The 25,618-nt window shown below is 34.6% G+C and overlaps 1 protein-coding gene and 1 long non-coding RNA gene across 2 annotated transcripts; both read left to right on the top strand.

Moving 5' to 3' along the window:
• The first annotated feature begins 219 nt into the window (after positions 1-219).
• Positions 220-3,937, top strand: LOC134840682 (small ribosomal subunit protein mS29-like). Its single transcript, XM_063856654.1, has one exon. It carries the CDS (start codon positions 2,473-2,475, stop codon positions 3,907-3,909), a length of 1,437 nt encoding a protein of 478 aa, XP_063712724.1. The 5' UTR covers positions 220-2,472; the 3' UTR covers positions 3,910-3,937.
• A 10,331-nt stretch (positions 3,938-14,268) lies between these two features.
• On the top strand, positions 14,269-23,675 carry LOC134840681 (uncharacterized). Its single transcript, XR_010162437.1, has 3 exons — positions 14,269-14,933; positions 20,357-20,545; positions 23,607-23,675. It is a non-coding gene; the product is annotated as an uncharacterized LOC134840681 (long non-coding RNA).
• The last annotated feature ends 1,943 nt before the right edge of the window (positions 23,676-25,618 follow it).

Genomic DNA, 25,618 nt, shown 5'->3' with positions numbered 1-25,618 from the left:
ATGTAAAATTCGCCCGGAAGATACATATCGACGGAAAACAAAACTAAGTCTTAAGACGACTGGCTAACGTCTAAACAGAGCTTTGCATGCTTTTCACCGTCTCTACCGAGCCAGTACTTTCGGTGGTCCTTTCTAACATCGGGTCGACAAAAAACGTTACTGCTTTCGGCTTCGGTCAAAACACTCAAATTAACTTAATTGCATGCATAAATAGTGAGCTCATGGCTGGGTCTCAGTATCCCCAGACCACGAGGTCACTCCTAAAAACAGGGCTACTACTATTTATTATATTACTATTGTTTTTGTTCAGTAGATAAAAATCATCATCTCCATCTCCATCGAAGATGGATCGACCCTTTCCCCCAACTCCTAGCTTCTCATCCTTATCAAAATGAATCCAATTGTTAATTAAATTCAATTCAGGACATGACAGGAAGCTAAAAGTTTATGTAAACGGATAAAAGTTTCAGTCCCGAAACCCTTCCGGGTTCTTGAATCCACTGAATCAAGCACGTTAAACTTGACTTCTCTCCGTAACCCGGAAGGCTGTCTTCCACTCTTCACCGTTGTTCGCAACGGCCTTGCAACTATTGTAGAGACACAATAGTTGCAACTCGGAACGTTCTCAGTTAACTCCGTGGTTCTTTGTCGTTTTTCAATCACAACTTTCGTTCTTCTCGCAATCGCTACTAATGTTGTTCTGTTGCTTTTCAGCTTTTCTGCCAAAATGGCCGTTTTCTGACGTTTCTCAGAAATAGTACGTCATCACTTCGAAAATTTAAAATTTCAAAATACTAGAATATCTTGACCTTCACCGTTCTACTAATCATCCGAATAACGTCGTTAATCCTTCAAAATCACTAACTCGGAAGGTTCACTGCTAAAAATTTGAAATCTGCAGAGATTGCATTTTGTCCATTCTGGTCGAATGTCACAAAAAGATTGTTTTTCAGCTGTTCAAGGAAAAAGTAGGATGATTGGAGAATTCATTGCAATCCTTCTTTTTAAAATATCTTTTGGAGATATCATAACGAATAGCTTCAAACTGGCAAATCTTAACTAAAAATTTTCAGCACTAGGTTGTTTCTATAAAAAAGAAGCCATCCACTCTGGGAGGCTTGGGTATTAGTTCGGCATTTATCACTGCACCATCTGCCTATTTAGCTTCAGCGGAGAGTTGCCGGACTATTATTGCCTCTATCCTACCAGACGGATTGGTGAATGTTCCAGTCACGATCGGACAGGCTTTTGAGAAGTGGCAACAACAGAGTAACTGTGTCGAACGGCCCGTCCATCCACACGTTCAAAGCAATTGGACAGGTCCCGCCTTTAAACACATGCTAGCTACCACTCTCACTTTGGTAGACAACAACAACCGAAAGAGACTAATGGCCTTTCAAGGCAAGGAAGCAGCAGCATGGATTAACGCGCTTCCATCGCAAGCTCTAGGGCTGAAGTTAACAGACAGTCAATTGAGAATTGCCGTCGCCACTCGTTTAGGCAGTCCAGTCTGTGCCACACACCGTTGTGTTTGTGGCTCGACTGTAGACAATTCAGGCCTTCATGGTCTTTCATGCCGGAAAAGTGCTGGCCGGCACGCCAGACACACAATGGTCAACAACATTATCAAACGAACATTGGCCCTAGCGGGTTACCCTTCCGTTCTGGAACCCCCTGGAATGTGTCGGTCTGACGGCAAGAGACCAGACGGTGCTACTTTAGTTCCGTGGGAGAGAGGACAAACGCTTGTCTGGGATGCAACTATTGTTGATGCCCTTGCACCCTCTAGGGGAGATCCCTCTGGGACAGCTGAGTCTGCAGAAACCTTAAAGAACGCGAAGTATGAAGAACTCACAAGGCGAGGACATATTTTCCAAGCTGTTGCTTTCACAACACAAGGACAGTGCAGTAAGAACACGTCCTCCTTTATCAAAAAGCTCGGAAGGCTCATTAAATCCCTTACAAACGACGACCGAGCCTCAGGATTCCTTAGACAGCGGCTTTCAATGGCTATACAATCAGCCAATGCCGCCTGCGTTTTGGGCACGATTAGAGTCTATGACAAACTTGATGAGATATTCTATTTATAATTTTTAGACGATAGCGTTAACGCTTTATTTTGTTTTTATATTTGATTAATTCAAGTTTTTCATAAAAAAAAAGAAGCCAAGAGCTGTCTCACTGTCCCTATCCCAACAAACCTAATTACAAAACACCATTTTCATTCAGATTAATAACTACCGTAGAGTGTAAAAGATAAAGTGTAGAAAAAATGTGTAGATTCACAAAAATCATTGTTAGTAATTTGATGTTTCTATCATTAACGTAGTCGCGACAAGGTTTGAATTTTTTTTTTTTAATTCAATGTTCCTGGACCTCAACTGAGTTAAACAGCTTTCTTCCATTAAATGCTTTCCGCAAAAAGTTTTCCAGATTGCCGTTTCTTTGATTTTTTCTGTTTCCGGATCGGCAATGTTGAAATTAAACTCCTTTGCTTTGCGTAGATGTTGTACTCATAGAACCACCAGCAGAAGAAAAACCTCGGAAATGACCACCATAGCATCAAAGATTTTTTCGAGATATTCGAGTACAGTTTCCTCTGGCGTTGAAGATGAGTTTGAAGCTCTTTTTCAAGAAACAATAGATGCACAGAATAAAGTGCATGATAAAGAACGGAAAGTAATAGAAGAAACAGCGACTTCTGACGAAGTCTTTGAAAAATTTAACTACAAAGTGCTGCCATCTGTGTATGACAGTTCATCTGACCTACCCAAAGAACCTATGAGCACTGCGTATAATGCTTCTGATCATTTTTCGTTTCACGCGACAGAAATTCTTCATAAATTTTACCAAGTTCCGAAGAACGACTATGAAAAGTATTTTGGCAATGGACTGCTCGTTTCAGCAATGCAAGCATCTGACGCAAAAGTTTTCAATAAATTATGTTTGATGATCCGAAAACCATCTTTGGAAGCAATTCATTACGTCAGTCATGTCAATTTGGAGAAGCCACCCACTAAAATCTTGTTTCATGGGAAAATAGGAAGTGGCAAAACCTCTTGTCTGATGCATTTACAACATTATGCTTGCACTGAAAACTACCTTGTAATCCCAATAACAGATCTTCGAAATACTTTGCATGGATGGCAGGAAGTTTTATTTGAATCAGACGAAGACGGTAATATTGATATGAATGCTAAAGGACATCAGCCTGATAAAGCGGTCCAGTGGATATCTCAACTGCTGGCTGTTGAGCCGACCAAGGAGTACCTGGCGAAATTGACCACAAACCAAGAGTACATATGGGGCGTGGATGAAGTAAGTACAAATGGCTCAACATTGCTGTCACTCTGCGAGTTTGCCAAGCAGCGACCAAGAAGAGCTTCGAAAATAGCAGCAGTCGTAATAGATGAAATCATACGGCTTGCGAACGAAGGCACAGTGAAGGTTGCTGTTATTGTGGACGAAGTTCAGAGATTGTTTGGGCGGTCCCCTATCCTGGATCCGCGAGTATTCAGCAAACCATTTGGCGAGAGGGTTGAAAACAGAGATTCAATTCGAAAATTAAAAGCCGAGGAGTTGGAATTAGTTTGTGGGTTCCGCAAATTGTTGGATAAAAATTGGAAAAATGGAGTTGTCATTGCCTCTGTTAGAGCTTCGGAATTGAAGCCTCTGGATATAACACCACGATCGATTTTAGGAATAGATGCTTTCAACTATTTGATGCCTTTTATACCAATTGAGGTACCGAATTACAATAAAGATGAATTACGAAATCAAATTGCTTTCTTCAGAGACCAGAAATGGCTACAAACTGAAAATATAGAAACTCAAGAGCAAATTGAACAGTTGTCATTTTTATCAAACAGAAACCCTGCCAGACTGTATGACATCTGTTGTTTATTGTGAAAATACAAAAATAATACAAAAAGAAGTTATTGATGACAGTTTTATTAGAGCGGATTAGAGATCGAGATCAAGCAAAATAAACATAAATTATTTAAAAAAGGAAGAGAAAAAATTATAGTAATCTCACAACAAGGATAGCCGTTTTTTTTGCAATTTGTACAGAGGTTTTCTCAACTCAGGGACAAATTTTTGCAAATTTTTTGATGTTAGAATCATGTTTTAAAATTTTAAAATGATTGATATGTCACTCGACCCAGTCCGATGATTATTTGTTGTACTTGACTTTGAGTGGGGAAAAAACAACAAATTATTTATAAAAGGATAGCTGGTTGCTGTGCAAGTAGCTCAAAATGTTCCGACCATTTACCTAAAAAAAACGTTTTTTATGCTTTTTAGGAAATTGAAGTTTTTTCTATTCCAAAACTGGCGCTAAATAACTTCAAAAAATAATTTTATTAAAGCTTCATGGCGTATGCATCTATAAAAAGCCTGCTCGCTTGCTTTAATTTCTCAAAATTGGACCAAAACTCAAAAATTTCAAACCGGTTTTTCTCAACACTGGAACAAATTCTGAAAATGTTGTGAATTTCATTCGAATCAGGATTCAAAGAGCCTTAACATAATAAATCATTCGACCCATTCCGATAATTGTTTGTGGTAAATTTTTTGAAAAACAAAATAAGCCTGCTCGCTCACCTTATTTCCTCGAAATTAGACGAAAAATGAAAATTTTCAAACCGGTTTTTCTCGACCCTTAAAACATGTTAGAATCATGTTTTAAAGGGTTTTAATATGACATATTTTTCTATAGTTTCAATTCTACAGAAAAATGGCAACAACTTGTTTCAACAAACATGCATTGAAATTATCTAACATGAGAAGCCACATTTACTCTTGTATCTCTTTGAAGTTATGATAGTTAATCGACATGGTGTTATTTCTTCATTGTTTTAGTTTGTTCAGGATTTTGACTTAGCAGTTCCTGTTTGATGAAAAAAATGATTCTCTAAATTTTGGCCGAAGAGAATAGATAGCGAAAGCTTCTTGCTAGAAAAGTGATAGTTGGAACTTACAAGAGCAGTTAGAGGCCCTGGATAGGACTGGATAGTTGATTTTTATATTTAATGGTTTGTCAAAAATATGTGACTGCTGCGAGAAAAACGATCCTATAAAGTTAAGTGGGGGATAACGCCACCTCAGCTTTTCTTTAAAAAAATTTTTTGAGGTGCTTGTGGTCCAATTTAGCTCTTGAGATTAAATTGGGTTTTGTAAAATTTTATCAAATGTCAAACTTTGATAAAACTTTTAAAGTATATGTGCATCTCATCATGTCATGTTTTTTTTTCCAGCAGAGTGGCTTAAGTATCAAAAAAGTATTAGAAATTGTTAATTATAATAAACCTGAATTGGACAGGGCTCGTGGGCTTTGCGCTGTGCAAATTTGAAAATTTTTGCCAAGAGTTTTTTCCACAGATTTTTGCGGTTGGAACTTTTTTTCTATCCTAAAATTCTAAATAAAAATAAAAGTTTAAAAGTATATATAAGCTTTGGATTTGGACATTTTTGTCTGTTAGTAAAGGCATCATTTGAATAATTTTGATCCTATTCCAAATTGTTGATGACCTTTTTATCAAAAATTTATCTTTTTGTTTCGAACACAGTTGCTGAACTACTACCACTAACTTCACATTCAAAGAAATAATTGGAATATATCGGTTAAATTGCTTACAAGGAAAATGATTTTTTTTTCAAGTCAAAATCAAATCTTCAATATCAATACGTTTTTTGAAAACTGTTATTTGCTGGCTTGACAATACGACCTTAAGTGCGTAACTGAAACATTCAACAACCATTTGAAAATTGTCAAAATATGAATGCTTCAATGACTAGGTGATAAAACACTAGTTTTTAATAGACTTCCAAATCACACAAAAAATTTTGAAAAGCCACCTAAAATTGTCCCTGACACGTTTCTGATAGTTCACAATAAGAAGATTTTTTGCATCTTGTGCTTGCGAAAGTAATTAGGCCTAAAATCAACTTCAATATCCACCTTCGATCAATTCAGAGTGATTTAATCACTGGCTAAATCGAGAAAAAGAAGAAAACACCAGGCGCCAACTTTTTGAAATCTAAATAAAATGATCAGAGAAAATAAAAACCCGGTTTTGCAATAAAAGCTTGAAACTGGTTGTTCGAGGGCCAAATAATTTAAAAACGAGAACAATATTGGGAAACTGAGGAAACACTTCTTCTGGGTGTTCGCAAATACCTGGGCGCAAAAATTATAATATTTTTTTGAATGAGAAAGTCATCCTGTGACTGTAAGCATCTGTAAAGTGCTAAGTAATATTTTTTGCATAAAGCAAAACTTTAAATAGACTAAATGCCATGCCTCAATTCAATTTGGAACATGTTCTAAAGCTGATTGTTTGCCGCTTAATCGAAATAGCTCGAGTTAGGGGCGGATTTAAGGATGGGGTGGGCAGACGCCCCTCCCTCAGGGATTCGACCCCTGCCGACCCGAAGGGTCTCGAAAACTCCCTTTTGAACTATTTTTAAATTATCAACTTTGGTGACGGACCCTAAAAACCTAAAAATTGTCTTAGGCGCCTTCGGCGACAATATACACTAGTTTTGAGGGATGAGCGCGCGCCAAAAAAAACGCATTTTCAAATATTTGTCCGCGGCGCAGAAAAAATTTTAGATCTGCCTTTGGCTCGAGCATTAATTGTCGCCAATTGCCCGTATTGTCAATCTCTAAACCTCCATTGTCTTACAATTTTTTTTTCAATTTCAGCGCAGGACAACAAAATTTTTTGGCTGATAAGAAAAGTTGTCGAAAATGTTTAGTTAAAAAGTCTTTCTGAACTTTTCTAGAGAAAAAACCACCACGAGCGTAAGTATTTGGAGCGAAAAAACTTGAAACTGTATGTTTTGTCAACATAATTTTTCATTAACCCACGGCCAAACTCAATGCAAGGCCTAATCTTAATTTAATTTTCATGAGTTGACTTTCAATTTCAATTTAGTTTTGGATAAAATGTATTTGCTAAATGGAAGGCAAACTACGCTTTCGAGTACAAATTTGACGGTTTTCAGTTTCAAAGTTTGTTCTTAATGATTAGTGACGTCATTTTTTGAACCTGACTTTCCTAATCGGACAGTTTTGCATAAAACAATGCGAGTCATAAATAACTCTGTAAACTCAAATTTTAGTTTATCTTGTTTCAATCATTGAAATTGGGGCGTAACCCTGTATTCAGATGTGATCTGTTTTTTTTTATTTTTTCGTACTTAAGGTTTTACTTAAGTTTAGGTACATCAAATAATCATCTGAATAAGTTGATTGATGTATTATAAAAAAGCTTTTTCAATCTCGATTCGAACGACATCAAAAACATTTTCAAATAGTTGTCCAAGGTCGAAAAAAACCGGTTCAAATTTTTTAAGTTTTTGTCTCGCAATAGAAATTCTCTATGAAAATTTAAAAAAAGTATAGAAAAACCAAACAAAACAAAAAAAAACAGAACAGTTTTTGTTTGTTAATAAAATTTGAAAAAAATTTCGCCCATTTTACTAACATTCTACACATTTGTTTAGTTCTGTCTTCACACCACGCACCAACAACATTAAATTATAGAGAAAATGAAGATTTTTTTTGTACTTCCTTATGAATTTTGTCGTTTTTTTGTACATACTGACAACTTTCTATCTGGGTTTTGGCTCTGTTGATATATTTCGATCTCTATTTCAGCTGCACCGAAAATTTTGGAAATAAAAATTCACTTTGAAAATTACATTAGAATAGATTACATTTCAAACTGACGCAAGTATCATTTGGAACTAAAAAAAAACAAGACTGCTTGTATCAGGGCAAAGCCTTGAAGGTTTCGAGTTTATAGAGCAGTGGTCGTTTAAAAACAATTGATGAACTTTTCAAAAAAAAATTAAAGAAAAATTCAGGACTTGTTTTGAAAATATTCACCCCACACGCCAAATAAAGTACAATGTGATTGATTTCGCTTTTAGTAACGTGGCAATTATGACAAAAAGCTTGTTACAACTAGTATGAAATGATTTCTATTACGTATTATATCGCCGCTATATATGCCTCAATTCAATTTGGAACATGTTCTAAAGCTGATTGTTTGCCGCTTACGCGAAATAGCTCGAGTTAGGGGCGGATTTAAGAATGGGGTGGGCAGACGCCCCTCCCTCAGGGATTCGACCCCTGCCGACCCGAAGGGTCTCGAAAACTGCCTTTTGAACTATTTTTAAATAATCAACTTTGGTGACGGACCCTAAAAACCTAAAAATTGTCTAAGGCGCCTTCGGCGACAAATGGATTTTTTTTTCTCTAAAATTTAATATTTTTATAAAAATCGTCCACCTACACGCCATATAAAGTATAAAAGGATATATTTTGCTCTTTGTAACAAATCAGTTATGGCAAATAAGCTTCTTTCAACCAATTTGTAATTATCCAATTTCAACCAATATATCGCGCGTTAATTGTCCCGAATTGGCCAAAAATGGCAATCGTTAAACCCCCTTACTTTGCGAAAAACGATTACAGGTGAATTTTATTTCAAATTCAAGCTCAGGACAACAATACTTTTCGAATGACATTAGAAAAAACTCCGTCAAAATGGCTAGATTAAAAGTCGAAATTTGTCTGAAGAGAAAACCCACCCCGAGCACAAATTTTCCGTTACTTTCGTATCGAAAGTCGGAACAAAAAAATTAAAGCCAGTAGCATATGAATTTTATTGAAATTATTTGTAACACTAAGAGATAGTATCGAAATAAAGGGCGGTTTAAACAAAATTTTCTACAGGTTCCCCATGGCAAATAAGAAGAGAAAATTTTGCGAGTGCTGATGCTTGATGCCAAAACTGAGTTTGAAATTCCAATTTTGGATCAATGAAATTGGGAACTGTTGTTCTTCAGAAACCGGACAAGACCTGCCAGGAAAGGCCAGTCGCTGAAATACCCCCTCAGGTTTTATTTACTTTCCTGGGTCAAAAAGTTCATCCTTCAAATGGTGGACCCGACGCGCTGTTTATACGGCCGAAAATGACAGTAACCTACCCTCCCCATACATTGGTGCGCAAAAAGCATGTTTTTTCCGCGTTTTTAGTTTTTGATCTTCCTAGTTCAGTGAGGTCGCCCATCTATTATTTTAAATATTGATCCAATGTGCCTGCATTAACCGTAACCCTATACCTGCTCCCCTTGTAATCAAAAAATTTTATGGACCGGCGCCAGCGTCTGGTGCCACGAATGTGGTTGAATCCATTGTAAATGAAGCGGTCTTGAAAATCTCAAAGAGCACAAAAGTGTATTTAACTGCCCGTCCCGCACTGAATCCTATATACTGCCCCCTCATGTGACTAAGAAAACTAACCTTAATCGACACCACGTAACAAACCTACCTCCAACTACTAATTCACACCCAGTGAGCACAGTCCCCTTCTAACCAATCAAACTCCGAATTGTCGTCATGACACAAACCCCTCTACTGCAACGAGCCCTCAATCAATCAAGCAAACTCCCTCTGTACCAAGTAGCTGAACATCCTGCAATTAAAATGCAATGGGATCTCTGGGAAAGCACACAAAATTGAAGCCTTATTATGCAATTACCGAAACCACATCGCGGTTTTTCAAGAAACGAAATTAGTCTTGAAAAGTAGCAACACCTCGTTTGGCACAAAATATGAAATTATTAGATAGGACTGTACTTGAGAGGGACGTGGATCCTCACTATCATTCGTAACTCCCTTCTATACGAGGAACTAGAAACAATGAAAGGCGGAATTTTGGACGCGCATTACGGACCCAGACCTTATTTTTCTTCTTATAAAGGTTTTAACAAAGCTTTTAATTCTCTATAATTCTTTTTAACAAAGATTTTAACCTTAACAGGGAGGTTAAAATGAGTAAAAATCAGCAACTAAAATCTACGTATTACATCTTTTTACATCTCTCCCCGTTCTAGCTGCCTCAAAAAGTTTCCAGCTCTGTTATCCGATGAAAACAGCAACGTCCTCAGTTTTGCTAGTGCCCACTTCTCCTTTTGGTACTCCAATATCCCGGAAGACCAACAAGGGTCCTGACTGGGGGCCAAAATTACTGAATCTAAGACTACCCCATCAAATGACTATAATCAAACTAGAGTCCCATACAATAGTAACACGTCAGCATCATCTCCAGATATTTCACTGGGCTCGACATCCATTTTATTGAATGTTTCATGGCAAAATCTTTTGAAGCTAGGCTCAAACCATCTCGCAATTTTAATTACCTTTTCAATTGCAGAAGATAAACCGTTCGCTTCCCGCACAACTTTTATTACCTTCGAAAAGGCAGACCAAAAAAATTTTATTAATGAAATTAAAGAGACTCCGGCAAAAAAACCTTTGCCTTTGCAGCACGATGTAAATGCCGCACGCAGAACAACCTTTCGTGGTACAATACTTGCTGCAGGCATCGTTTACCAATACTTGTGCTTGAATTATGTTTTGAATGTAATCAACCTATGTTTCCATTTTCTTGATTTTCAATTGATATGAATAAATTGAAAGTCAAAAAATAATTTATGCGTTTAACAATTAATTGGCTTTTTTCTTCCTCCCTTACCCTCTCCGTAACTTCACGGTTAATTATGAAGACTAATTAAGTTTTTTTATCATCGCTTTATTAGTCAACGTGTCAATGTTCAAAACAATCAAACAATAGGAGCAAATTTTGAACTGTAGGGGATGCAGGCGGAGGAGGAAAAAACTATACTGTTTTAGTAACAGTATTCAGAAATTGTGAACAGAAGGCTTTAAAAGTTCTTGACTTGAACAAACGAGTAAACTAACCCTTTCCCCTGAAAAAAAGAATAATCTATCAAGTGGAGAAATTAATCTTGATCAAATACGATCAATTTTTGTTAAAAGCATTTAAAACCTTTTTCTTTTTTATAATAGGATGCTCCAGAGTGTCATTTTAACTAATTTGTACCAGATAAAACTGTGTAACTGCTTTTTTATTTTTTTTGTTGTCAATCTGTTGTTCTTTTTATCTTTTCAAAGAACAAGTTTCTGTTTAAAATTAATAGCTTATAATAGAGAATAACACCAACAAGGAATATTTAAAACGTTAAAAAATAAGTTGAAAGTTTCAAGGGGCAGTCAGAAAATTTAGTTTTTCCTCTTCTTTTTTAATGATCATTTTTGTTTGAATTTTTATAATCCTTTTTAGCAATCATTTTATCTGAGAAATAAGTTTTGTAAAATAGATAATCAAAAAAATTATTATAATGTGTTTTTTCAGATTTTAGGCTAATAATATAAAAAATACATAATTGATTGTGATTTATCACTTTTGACTACTAATTTTTACAATTTCAACAAAATCACTAAAAATTTATGATTTTAATAGATTATAATTTTTTTAAACGAACAATCGCTCAGAATAGGGTAAAAGAAAAAAAAAACTTTTTTTAAAACGATTAAAAAACAATTAATTTTAAACTTTTTCTCACATTATAATTAATTATTAGCGCAAGTTTAGATGTTTAAAAGAATTATAATCCATTAAAACGATACATTTTTAGTGATTTTATTGAAATTGTAAAAGTTCGTAGTCAAAAGTGCTGCATCACAATCAATAATATTTAATCATAGTGTGAAAAAAAGTTAAAAATAATCATATTTTAATCGGTTGTTTTTTCTTTTAACCGAGTCTGGGTTATTGTTAGTCATGTTTTTCGATTTTTCAAATGATACATTTAAGTTAAATTTTCAAATTGGAACTGATTCTGTTCACAAAATTTTGCTAAAGGCTTTGATCTTCAAATTGATTTTTGAAAAAAAATTTAAATTTCCTTTCTTTGTTTTCAGGGGTTGTTGACGAACTTTCTGACAGAGGTCTTTCGCGAGTAAGTTTTGTTTCTTATTTTTTAATTTGAAAATTTTTATTAGGTTCTTCAAAAAAAAGAAAGACAAATAAAGCAGTACTCAGCCTTTAACCTCACTTTGCTCAACTGTTGTTTTGCCTTTATTGGCCGGAACAACATTACCATAAATGTTTTCCTACTGAAAGTTTTGACGATTCCGCTCAAAACAGCCCTGAAAAACGAATTAGAGGATAAATTTCGCGAATACAAACACCCGACAAAATAACACTCAACTAGCAAGACTTTTTGTATCGTGTCAAAATCTGAAAGTTTTCATTGCTTTGAATAAAATCTTGTTGAGAAGTTAGAAAACTGATAAACTTTTCAGAAATGAGGGTTTCCTCTTGAATACAATTTTTGAAACCTTCGCCTTAAGCGCTCTATAAAATGTGCGAGGTGTTTGCTTAGCGTCTAATAGTGTATCAAAAAGGTCGCATAGTTCGCGAAAATTTAATTTGGAACGATTTCTTAGCCAGATCAAACTTCCACTGAAGCTTAAAAACAAATAATTTTTTCGCGCGTTAAAAACTAAATCGGGCCAAATTAGCAGTCTTCAAACCCTTATCATTTTTTAAAAGACTGCACGCATATCAGGGTGAAACATTTCAAGCATTTTAAGGTCAGTTTAAAAGTTTGTATTAGAAAAAAACTTGACGAACTAATCGAAATAAAAAAAACACTTCATTTTTTTGTAAGCCACACACGCTAATGTAAACTGCAAATGGATATATTTAGCGTCTTGCATCCTAATAAAATTACCAAATTACTTGCTTCATTTTAATTTAGAACGCATTATTCGGCCGCTTACGCTTGTTATAGCAACGCAATATATCGAGCGTTAACAATCCCAAATTGCCCAAACTAAAAGTTTTCAAACCCCTATTTTTTTTTTTACAAAAAACGATCATAGGTAAAATATATTATGACATATGAGCTCAAGAAAACAATATCTTCCAGATGATACAAAAAATTCCGTCAAAACTGTTTATTGAAAAAGTCGAAAATTGAGGGAACAAAAAACCACCCCAAGCTTAAATATTCCGCACTTTCTTCCAAAAGTCGGAACGTAAATTTCCCAAAAATGTTAATGAACAAAATTTCAACTCAAGGCGTCACTTCCTTTCAGATAGAATAAAAAACATTGCTCAAAATGGCTAATTGAAAGTCAACATCCAGAACCAAAAGAGGGTGCCAAAACATTGCTTCAAGAAGAATTGATTCGCAACTCTACCTTTGACTTACGAATGTTTAGGATAAGAATTACTTGAGTTCTTACAAGAAGTCTAACTGCACAACTTTCTCGGCAATTTGAAACGTTCAAAACGCTCGATTTTTTTATAGAATTAACTCATACGTAGTGTAACTTTCAATAAAATTTCATTTTTTTTTACTTGGAAAACAGTTTCGATTTGAGCCAGTTGATATTTTGAAAAGGATCCAGCTGCACTCACTGACTGGCTCTTCAAGCTCAGAAAAAAAACACTTTACCCAAAATAATTTTGAGTCATCAGCCGTCTCCCATTTTTTGAATGTGGTTCAAAGTTGAGTGAGGCTTTTTATGATAAACAAAAAGTATTCGAAAAAAATTCAGTACTGGAACAACTTTTTTGATTCAATTGTATTGAATCGTCCCACTCGTTGTCTGAAATAGACTTTTGGTCCCTTAATTTGTTAATTATAGGGCCCATGAGCCGTAAACAGCTAAATATTTTTTGAGCTTATCAATTTATTTTTTTTCAATTTAATGAAATCCGCGTATTTACCAAAAATAGCACGTATGATCTCAATTCAGAAATCGGCGTTTTTAGTCCTGCGTGGCTTCTAAAAGCCGGTCTCGAAGCAAACAATGATCGGTAACTTGCAAAGAATGAGCCATAATGACCAATCAATCTGCTCATTGAACCATCAAATTCGGCCACTAGCCATAATTTTTTTCCTCAGAAAGCTTTTTTTAAGTTTCCATGAGAAACAAGATGGAATATTTTATTCATTTGCTTGCGTGCTTCTGAAAAATCAAATATGGATCGCATAATTTCTTTTTTTTTCGTTTTCTTTTGCTTTACTTTGTCAAATTTGAGATAAATGATTATTATAAGTGATTGAAAAAATAGACTTTCCATAGATATTGTTATTATAAAAAAGACTTTCCAATAGGATATTATTTTTGGGAAGCTATAATTAGTTATCATCCGAAAATGTGAACCAGTGGTCCTTATTGGCTTTCAGCTTTGGACTCAACTTCGTGTATCTTTTGTTGTATCTGCGTTGTCAGTTCTTCTTCTTCCAGATATGGCTGATATATGATCATTAGATCAATAGAAATGTTTAGACTTTCAGGCATTTGAGGAGCTTTACATTTTGGAAAGTTTAATTTGAACAGAAACAGTTTCAAATCCGGCCAATGTCGCCGGTTCTCTGAAGCCGGAGTGTTTGAGGTGTTGTTCCGGACAGCTTGTAAAACAGCAGTTTTATGTCGCATATTTATGAGCAAATTTGGATCACAGCTGGATCTTTCACCAATACTATCTTTCATTTACCCCTACTCCTCAGTCTCTTTTCCAGCTCGCTGATTGGCCAATTCAATCAACTGGGTTTTCCAAATTCATAAATGAAGCTAGATTCCAGGAAGCCCTGACACCCATAATGACAGTTCCTAATTAATGATACAATATCTAAAAGTGCTTTATCCAATTCGAGATTTAAACTGATTGAATTTTAATAGAACTTAATCTAAAGTTATTTAACATAGAAAAAACAAATCGGTAATACTTTAATTGAAATTAAATTGTTGAGATTCAAAAATAATATCTTCTTTGATTATTAGTACAACCCATATCATCATCGAAGTAGCTTTGATTTTATTTATATAAGAATAATTTATTTCTGATTAGGTACAATAGAAAAAAGTATTAGGAACTTTTTTTTACCAAGTTTAACCGCAAAATTTTACATCTGCAGAGCTTATCGCGAAAGTTACTCGCAAAAACTATCTACGTCAGGGCCGTTCCATCAACATGACTTCATTTAGAGCTTTTTTATTGGCATTTATTTCATTTGCTTTCATTCCGCAGCTGGTAAGTCGATCTTCCTAAACAGAGAATATGCTTGCTGTTCTAAATATAGATATTTGTATGAAAGTTTAGTTTTTTTTTACTCCGGTGTTTGGGGTAACTATCTGCCTATAATTGTTTCTTTTTGCGCAAAAAGAAGTTGAAAAAAAAAACATTTTCATAATTTTTTTCGGTGAAATGCTTGTGTCAACAAAAAAAGGCTAGTAAAAACCTGCCCATTTATTTTATACGTTTCAAAAATTGCTTGAAAAACTAGGACATCTCGTCCTAAGTTGAGATTGAAACCGATTTAAATCGATTTTTTTACAGATAATATACTGTATAGAAATCGATTTACGATAGCCCATTTAGATACGTAAATGGAATATATGGATTTTCAACTAAAAGAAAAAAAATGAAAAAATCTCAACAAAACTGATTTAACTAAACTATTTTTTTTTGTTTCGAAGCCTGATCAAAGTTATATACTCAAGAAAACTTCCATAAGAGCTACAAAGAGCAAGAATGACTCCAGGAGGTGAAATTTTTACAGCAAACTATTGCGTTTAAGGGACTTCCTTTCAAATGTTTCAAAACTAAAGGTTCCCGCTGTAATGAGAGTAGAACTTAAATATTAGATATCATCATGAACGATTTTCAAGCCAAACATTAAAAAAGAAAAACTCAAATAAAAAGCATTTGTAAAATTTTTGTTCAACTATTTTCCTATTAATTGATAGTCTAGAAAGTTTAAATGTTATCTGTAAATAAAATAATTAAATGAGTATCCAACAAAGCCCTTAAAAGTCAATTATATATATATAAAATGTGATCTAAAAAAATTCCGTCAAAAATGGCTAGTTAAAAAGAAAAAAACCCACCCGAGCACAAATATTCCGTTACTTTCGTATCGAAAGTCGGAACAATAAGTGGAGAAAAAAAGTAGAGTTAGGAGCTCCTTAACTCACGAGTTTAACTTTGTGAAAAGCCAAATACAGGACCATACGTTTATTCAAGTGATTCTGCTTCGAAGATTGAAATTAAACTCTGCTGTATCTGAAAATTCAAATTCGACATTCGGCGAAGTAAAATGAAGAGACGAAATCGTGGCTCACTCGCGAAGAGAAAAGACAGTGTTTGTCAAATTGAACTATTTTTTACTTGTTGTTTTGGCTTTCAAAGAAAGCGACGAAATGTTTGTGCTCGGATTGGATGCTTGCCAAAATTTTTTAAGTTGCAAACTTTGACCGAAATTTTTGTCTGAGCTCAAAATTGAAAAAAAGTTGTAATTTTTTTGAGCAGTCTTGTTTTCATAAGTTTAGCTTGTCGATCAATTTTCAATTGCAGCATTTGACTAACTTTTGCTTTTAACAAGCGATTCTACTTTTGAGCTCACAAAAAGCTGTAAAATACTCAAAAAAAATTAAAACATTGGAAACTATTTTTGTTTCAGCCTTAAAGAAAAAGCGCAATCTTATAATTGGGTTAATTTTTCTTTTGTTCCGTCTTTCGATACGATATCGATATACGATATTTGTGCTCGATATTTGTGCTCGATATTCGATATTTATGCTCGGGTGGGTTTTTTTTTCTTCAGAAAAATGTTGAATTTTTAACTAGCCATTTTTGACGGAATTTTCTAATATCATTCGAAAGGTATTGATGTCCTGAGCTCAATTTGAAAGATATTTGACCTGTGATCATATTTCGTAAAGTTACGGGGGTTCAAAGATTGCCATTTTGGCCAATTTGGGACAATTAACGCGCGATATAATTCGCCCTATTAACGCGTAAGCGGTGAATTAATCCGTCTTAGAACTCGTTCCAAATTGGTGAAAAGAAGCTTAATCGCCATAATTGGTTTGTTACAAGGAGCAAAATCTATCCCTTTGTACTTTATATGGCGTGTGGGGGATGATTTTCATTAAAAAATTCAAATTTTAGAATTTTTTTTTTCATTTTGTCTTAATTCCTTGAATTTTTCAATGTTATTACTGCTTCATAAACCTTAAAAGGCAGTCGGAACATTCAGGGCTTTGCCCTGATACGAGCAGCCTTCTTTTCTTAATTGTCAACTTTTTACCTAAGCATTTTGACAGAGTTTTATTACACCATCTGAAAAATTTTGTTGCCTGGGGCTCAAGTGTAAAAAAATTTCCCATTGATCATTTTGTAAATTTATAGGGCTTTGAAAATTTCTAGTTTGGCCAATTTTGTGATAATTAACGCATTTTACTTATTGCGCTCTCAAGTCATAACACTCGTAAGCATGCAATTAATGCGCTCAAATTGCATTGAGGCAGATAATTTACGTATTATTTAGGTACAAGACGCTAAAAAGATATTTTTGTAGTTTACATCACCGTGGAGGATAAATTGAATAAAATATGAAAGAAACTTTTTACGATTATTAAACTTTCAAACTAATATTTGTCGAATTGGCCTCAAACTGCAGTCGTGAAATCAGAGCTCAGTAGTTTTAGAATAGCTTTTTTTCTGCAAGAGCTGAAATATTCTCATGATTTTTCTGTTCTTGAGGAAAACTTCAAACAAGAAGCATTGCTCATTCCTCAGTTAAGAACACGGTTGCAATGACAAATGAACTTATGTTACTGAATGATGTCTATGTAGGAAGAATTTGCTTACTGTTCTTGAAAAAAATTATCTTCTCTCTAATCTGAACTATTGTAGAATAATAATTCAATTTTTATAATCGAATATACTGAAATCAGTATCTATAAAACAACAAACTCATTGATTAAAATTCATGAACAATGGGTTAAATCCAATTTGGGTGTTGGGGGGGGGGGGGGGGGGAGGAGGAGGAGGAGGAGGAGGAGGGGGTTATGGGACTGGTAAAATGGAGGGACTGGGGGACTGGAAAAGTGGAGGGGAAGGGGTAGGGGGATTAAACGTAGGGGAAAAGGGGTGGGGGACTTTTTAATTTTTGCTTGTTATAAATCTAAGAGACATAGATTTTTTTGCATAGATTTTTTTGAATAAAAATTGCATAGATTTTTTTGAATAAAAATTGATTTTTGCACTAAAAAAAATAAATAATCCTTGCACTTCTTAGTACAATGATTTTTAACTAAAATTGATTTTTGCATTAATTGGATTATCACATATTAAATGAATTTTAAATTGTTTTTGTTTGTAAAATAATCGATTAAAATGGATTATCTTGACCAAAATAGTCGATGTCCTTGCCAAAAATGGATTAGTTTTCTCGTAATTACTTGATTATAATAACAATATATCATTTTTTTGGTCTGAACCTTACATTTGTTTTGGCTAATGATTAATTTAGTCTCATGAATCCATTATAATTGATTAAAACTCATGCTCGCTGGATGCAGTTTGCAGTTGAACCAATGAAGAATTTAGACGCGGATGGGTTTTAAAAAACTTTTTCGCATGTGAATTTTGATATTTTTAACAAATAGGAACCGACATCACAACGATAGCTGAAATTCATGGCTGCATCAAACATGAAAATTTTAAAACCGGGTTTTCTTGACACTGAAACAACTTTTTCAATGTTTTTAATTGTCGTTAGAATCACGACTGAAAGGGCTTTTATATGATATATCCATCAACATATTCTGATGAACATTTGTGGTTGCTGATTATGCGTGGAAAAATTTTTAAATAAAAAAACTAAAAGATACGAATACAAAAATCCTTCAAATTTTTCAAATGGTCGGAGCAATCATAACATGATAGAGGAAACACATGAAAAAAATAGAAGGACTCTCTTAAATTGTTGATTTTTCTCGTTTCGATTTGAGTTTGAGAAATTGGAGAACCCATTGAAGGCATATCGAAACGGTTTTTATTGACTCAAATTTTCAAGCTGTAATAATTCCGTGTATCGTCATAATTTTTTTCCTTGTGTTTTTCATCATTCGTTTGGCCTCATTTTTAACAGCTGAAACTTTTGTTTTCCCTGCGATTATTTCCAGGGTCGATAATTTGAACCAAAAAGAAATATTCAGCGGCGGTCTAAGTCAGGGAAAAAGTTGAGTGTTTCTCGGGGTAATTTTAGAAACAGCAGCAGTCAGTTTGCAATTTACACTCCATTCAGACGCTGTGGGCCAAACATGTACAAACATTCAACTCAATATTGCCAGCCGATTAATCGGGGGTGCCGCCTATTTTATCCAAAACTAATAGCTAAAACTTGTTTTTGGAAAGTTGTCAATACGAAAGCTAAAAAACCCCATTTGGACGCAAAACCATCTTACTTTTTAGAGCTAAGCTGATCTTAAGTCAAATACTTTTTTCACAGTTTGAATCTTTTTTCCTTCTGTTTTTGTGACGTAACGTGAGAAAGGGCTATAAATAAAAAATGTTATTGTTTCTTTATGATCCGATTTGATTGACGATAACGAGATGGCGCCCCGAGGGTACGACAAGTTCACTGCTGTTCCCCTAATCTGCCCCCACACTTGCCGCAAATTGTTGCCGACTGTCTAAGGTCTATTAGACAATTTTCAGGATAATAATGTTGCACAAATAATCAGATCGGGTTTCAAGCCCTGCTGGTTTTTAGCTGCCAGCTCAACACAAATAAGATCTTCCTAGTGAGTTTATCATACGGCTACTGATGGAAGAAGGAAAACATTAGACGACGCTTCCTAAACAAAGCCTCGCAAATTGTCCATACTTTCGGGCCATATTTGACAGCCTATGGGCTTATACAGCGATAATCATGGTCAACTACGTCCCGAAGCACATTATGAAATTTGCCCATATGTGAACAAACGAACCAACAAAAACGAGCCATATGAGTAAAGTGTCCAATCAGCGCCTTGTTTAGTTACCAAAATGAACCAAATTATTTATAATATAATCTCAATTGACCTTGTGACTTCAGAGGCGGGGAAAATAATGGCCTTCAGATTGGCCACCTCAGTTTAGAGTTCGCTTAAAGCTTCAATTAATTATGCTATTGAAAAAAAATTTAAAAAAATGGACAATACCAATTGAATGATTAGATGTGATATCATGATTTGTACTCCCTGCTAGACAACAAAATCAAATAAGTCATAGCACAAAAAAATAAATGTATTCCGCGGTGTCAAAATCAAATAAAATCGATTATATACAGAAAAATACAGGGTAATTTTTTAATGTGGCCACAACTTTCAACGCCTATGTTTTCTCAAAGAACAGTGCAACGAAGCTCAAACTTTATATGAAAGTTTATGAGATAAAACCAAGTTGAATCATATAATTATTGATACCATTTCAACAAATACTAGAAAGTAGAATTCATCTAAAACTTCGGCGATCTTTTTCCACAGACATCAAGTGTTCAATCTGATTTCCATTTTTAGGATTGCCAAGCAGCACCGAGGAGTAAATGCGCTCCATTCTCGAGACAGCAAGAGTGTATCTCACATGATTGATTGAATAACTTTTGCATCTGTCATATATTTTAGCTGGTGAATCAAGCAGAAGCAGGACTGGTTGCCGGGTTCCTATTGAAGGACATTGTGTTTTGTACAGTTAAAGTGACCAGAATCGAAATGAAATTATGCACTGGAGCTGCAAAGTGTACCATTTTGTCAACCCGGAAAATGGATACATTGTGGAAGGAAGGAGTCTTGAGCAACGTCGGCGTCGCAAAGGTGACCTATTTTGGATCAAACTCAAATGAAATTTTCGCATACAGCTAAATTTTTGGGAAAACCTTTGAATGTTTCGTCTCTCAAAATTGTCTCAACCAGGGAAAATTTTTGAATGTCTCAACATTTCATTTCCTTGAAAAACTCTTTCTGGATAGATGTGTACCTAATTTAGAATTTCAAAAAGTAATCCCCCCCCCTGAAATTGAATGAATATTTAATCGGTTATATTAAGTCTGCCAGTTCTGTTCGGCACTAATGGAAACGGACGAATATGTCAAAACTGAGCTTCAACTATTTTTTGGAAGTCTTTCGACCAATTTTCATAGAAATCACAAACAAAACAAAACAAGAGCAGCCAGTTAGGGCGGCACAAAAATTTCCAAATGCAGAAATATAAAAATAGTATTCTGTTAATTTGAATCTGATTAGCAAAAACTTCGTACCAATTTTTTTTAACGCAAAACTTTTTCGAATTAGCTTCATAGTAATTGCATCATGATTTAAAGAGCTTTAACAGGTAGGTATTCTTATCATGGAGGGTCCAAATAATGGAAAACGTTCAACCAATTAGAATCGTTACAATTTGTGCGGATAAGCAAAAAGTTTTTGTTTTATTTTTTAAGTTTTTTCTTAAATTATTGTACGTTTTTCCATGAAAATTTTTTGTTTTATTTTCTACTTTTCGTGAATCGGTTGTACGTTTTTCCATTGGAAGACTTCAATTTCACAATATTCGAAAGTTTATGTATCCGCTCACTTTCTAATCGGCCAAAAATATTTTTATGGCCTAGATTTATTCTTCTTCTTTGAGATTTTGCGATTTCTGTAAGATTTTTGAATACTCAATTCTGATTGGCTGAAAATAAATGGAAATAATGTTTCAACATTCGGTCCCTCTATCATGAGGGACACCACCGCTTTAGCATACTCGTTTAAACCCATGTGATTTTTCTTTGAAGTAATCAAAACCGACTTGAACAGCAACCCACCATATAAGATTAAAAAGTTTTAAGAAATCGGACCCTTCACGTTTTATTCTAATGAAGTTTCACTAGATGATTACCTTGGCCGGTTTCTTAACGTTTTTCTTAGACTAGTTACTTCCTCAGTAACACTTTTACCCTGATGCTGACGTTCATCACTTTTTTCTGGCATTAATTACGCCTTTTTTCGAATTTAATATTTTCAATTACCGAGAGAAAATAAACCCATAAACAAGTTAATCGACTCGATAATCAAATTATAATAAAAGCGATTTGCTGTGCAAAATTCAAATTTAGTCCGACTATAGTTTTGCAAAAAGGAATTGAGAAAAGCTTAAGCAAGTTAATTCATAATCAGCTCGTGGTCTGCTTGCATATTGATTTTCAGAAAAACTCGTTTCAGAAGTTGAAAAATTCAAAGTAAAGTTTTGCCACAATGAAATCTGATGTACCAAAAGTCAGGGTGATTTGTCTGAAAAATACAAAACTGCTCTAGATACAGTTTAAGAATAATTTAAAAGACAAAAAAACGGTCAGTTTTCTACTTACATATGTTTTTTTTGCATCTCGACAACAAATCAAAAAAATTTAGCTCTTTTAAAGCTTCAGAGCAGTTTTTCAGCTTACAAATAAACAAAAAATTTAATTTGGTAGTGAATTAATTTTGTGCCTGAGAAAAACGGTAATGAGGGTTGGCTGAGTTTTTGGCTAAGAAATTCCAACGGCATAAACTGCCATTAAAGGCGGGGGTTACTTATGAATCTATGTCCAGTTTTCTACAGACTCAACCATATTCAAACTTGCTTGCTTAAAAACTTTCGATGAAAAACAAACAAAAAGTTGGAAAAACAAATGCCTTCGAACAAAAGATCAAAATATTGAGAACCGAAGGAGTGTATGAATTCTCTGCTCAGATTTTTTGGTTTTTGGAATATTGCCAAAGAAAGGAAAATAGTACCTGAATATTTGAGATAGGTTTGAAATAAAAATTTAAAAGAATTATGAGGCCAAAACTATTAAACAAATAGAAGCAGAGGCGCGTCTAGGATTTTCCAAAAATATAATTTCCAAAATGTTGTCCACTTTTTTAGGTGGACCAAATTTTTTTTCGAGCGCTCCCAGAACAGTATACAAACCCTATATCGCCAATGCAGGCAAATGGTTGAAAATTTTCCGCGCCGCAAGCAAAAATGCCGTTCCTAGGCAATTTTTAGGAACTTTATAAACAAAAGATTCCATAATTTCCTTGAAAGCTCCCCTTGAAAATGACTAAATTTTAACAACAAAGGCTCGTTTTAATAATGTTTAGGGTTGGTCAGCCAAAAACGGATGCTATGGGAAAATTTTAAAAAGGGGATCTTTTGAATGGTGAGGATGGTTTTATCTCCAGTTCAATTTTGACTTTTTAACTAGTTGTCTTTTTATATCATTCGAAAGACATTGTTGTTAACTCAAGCAAATATTTCACCTGTGATCATTTTTTACAAAAATATGAGGGTTTAAAGACAGTCAAGTCAGTAAGTGCCAATTTGAGACATTTAACAAATTTTTTTAAAAACGATTCTTACTCTCTAGACCGTAAAAGGCAGTCGGAACATTCAGGGCTTCGCTCTGTACGAGCAGTCTTGTTTCTTTACGCTATACCTTACTTCTAATAGAAGACAGGCTGAGTTGTCACAATTTCTTATGATGATATAGAAACTTTGAATCTGTTAACTTTGAAATCGTATTAAACGTTTGGTTTTATTGGCAAAAAATGACACGTTCGTCAAAGAATATATACTTTGCTCAAAATTAAATTTTATTCAAATTGTTTTTTTTTCTTGAAACCAAAATTTTTTTGCGTAATGTTACAATCAGTCTGAGTCACGATTAAAAAGGCATTCGCATCTAGCATTTCACTCGAAAATCGTGCGACGTGATTTTGGTACTTCTGATTTTGGTACTTCTGGTTTTGGTACTTCTGATCTTTTGTTTTAAAAAATGTCCAACGTTTTTTCAAACTAGGTGTTCGGAATTTCTGCAGTCTCTGAATCTTCAAACTTTAATGATTTTGTTTGTTTGTTTGTTTGTTTCAGTCTTGTGTAGATGAACGCTTGGACTCTTTGGACCAGAAAGTGAGCAATCAATCTCCATCAAACAGTAGTGAGTTCTTTTAGATTAAGTTTGAGGTTAGTTTTTGCATAAGAGCTTATGGGCATCTATAAAGTGAAGATTCCGGAGTCGTTTTTCACCCTTTTCATGATTTAAGAATAAATTCAAATTGACAGCTAAGGTATTGCACCCGTCAACATATCCCTCAAACTGAAAACCGGCCAAACAGACAAACTAGACAATTAATTTTTTGAAATTGTATTTTGGAATACTTTCGATCAGATGATCATTCAGAAAAGTCCTCTTCTGCTTAACTTGATAAAAACCGAGCTTGGCAAAACTTTATCAAGTAAATCAAAAGGAAGTAAGTAAGGAATTTCTGAATGAATTATTCGACTGTTAAGAAAAAAAATTATAAATTTTTTCGCTGTATAATAATCATAAAAATATGGTTTCCCGGTATTTTGAGTTAGGACCGAAGTGTATAACTCATAGAGTAATTTCGGATAGGGTACACCGTCTGCTCGTCACGCTATCTTATTTTCGGCCGGATAGATTCGTGCAACTTCTTAGTCTAATACCGATCCTAATCTTACTCTTATACTATCTAGTCTCAGGTTGTTTAACTAGTCTCTGCTAGGCTCAATAGATCTAGGGTAACTGGTTTATTGCGGCTGCTGAAGTGCTCGGGAGAGTCCAACTAATTTCTAAGTTAAATTCAAATCTCTCTGGTGCTGAAATTACAAGTAACTTCAGCACTTACAAATAAGTGGGTTGTTAGTTAGATGGATCATGATTGGTTAATATTAAATACTTTACATTGGTAAAATATCTAAATTATCCAATCATAAAATATAGTTTAGATCAGGTTCCACCCATCCGGGTTTTACAGAGTTTTTTAGAATAGTTCTTCTGCAATTCGAAGGATGGATGATGGAAGTTGGTGTTTGGCGAACATCTTATTTCTTCTGTTTCCTTTTTGTTAAAGAAGTTCCAGGAAGCTGGAGTTAGAGACATAAGACGTTGTGTCTTCTAGTGACAACGATTAAGTCTTTGCAACAAACTCAAATCTGATTTCAGAATGGTTTGCTATGTCAGGTTTTTCTGTTCTGCGTGGAGAACTTCTTTTGTGTCTGATCTAGTTTGGGAATGGCGTGGAGATTGTGCGTGGAGGGGATGTCTGGTTACTCGGATCTGTACGTATACTTGAACATCGAGGTGGTCATTGGTCTAGTTCAATGAAGTCCTTTTCTGCGAAGTCAAGTCGTACTCTAAATCCTTTGAGTTGTGATTGTGAGTGGCATATCGATTGTGGTTGGCCATTCTCTCTCGAGCGTAGTGGGGTCGTTTTGTCTTTAGATGTTCGTCCTTGGTGTTGTATTCTGATCTATGTATTGCATAATGTAATTTACATTTTATAAAACATTTATTAGTTTAATATTTTTTAATTATGATTTTTGTTAGTTGTTTTCACAAAAGCTTTTTGTTTTAGTTCGGTTATTTTGAAGAGTTACTCACACTTGAGTAGCTCTTATTAAAAATAGAGGTGTGGTCACAAAGCGTGGATGTAGCACGGTGGGTTAGGCCGGCTATAGAGCATGCTCAGGACGTCCTTCCTGGTGGGTTAGGCCAGGAGTGGGAGTATGATTTCATGCGGTTTTTGTGAGGGGTCCTGTTATGTGACAACGTTTTATGTTGGGTTTGTTGTGGTTTTTCTTATGTCTTGTTGGTTATGTCCTTTTTCCAAAAATCAAATTGTTCGTGGTATGGGTTTGTCTTTCGACTTTTTTGTGTTTTATTATTTCTTTCTTAGACTTTATAATAGTCTTCAAAAGAATAAATTATCCAGTTTTAAACTGGGTTAATCCGGTTTGGGTACCGTTGGTTTCCTTTTCTTAGTCATGCTGTTATTCTATGATTTGTGGTATTTAGTAAGCTGCGTTGGTTAGTTTTGTTTAGTATATGATTCCTTTCCAACCGGGTTAAAGGAAAGTTT

Source organism: Symsagittifera roscoffensis, chromosome 2, assembly GCF_963678635.1.
Source record: "Symsagittifera roscoffensis chromosome 2, txSymRosc1.1, whole genome shotgun sequence".
Classification (NCBI taxonomy): Eukaryota; Metazoa; Xenacoelomorpha; order Acoela; family Convolutidae; genus Symsagittifera; species Symsagittifera roscoffensis.
Note: the sequence above shows the minus strand (reverse complement) of the source record. Positions and strands in the feature narration are given on the sequence as shown.

Bases quoted from the DNA above. Each gene is read 5' to 3' on its own strand.
- LOC134840682 (XM_063856654.1), top strand. From the start codon at position 2,473: ATGTTGAAATTAAACTCCTTTGCTTTGCGTAGATGTTGTACTCATAGA.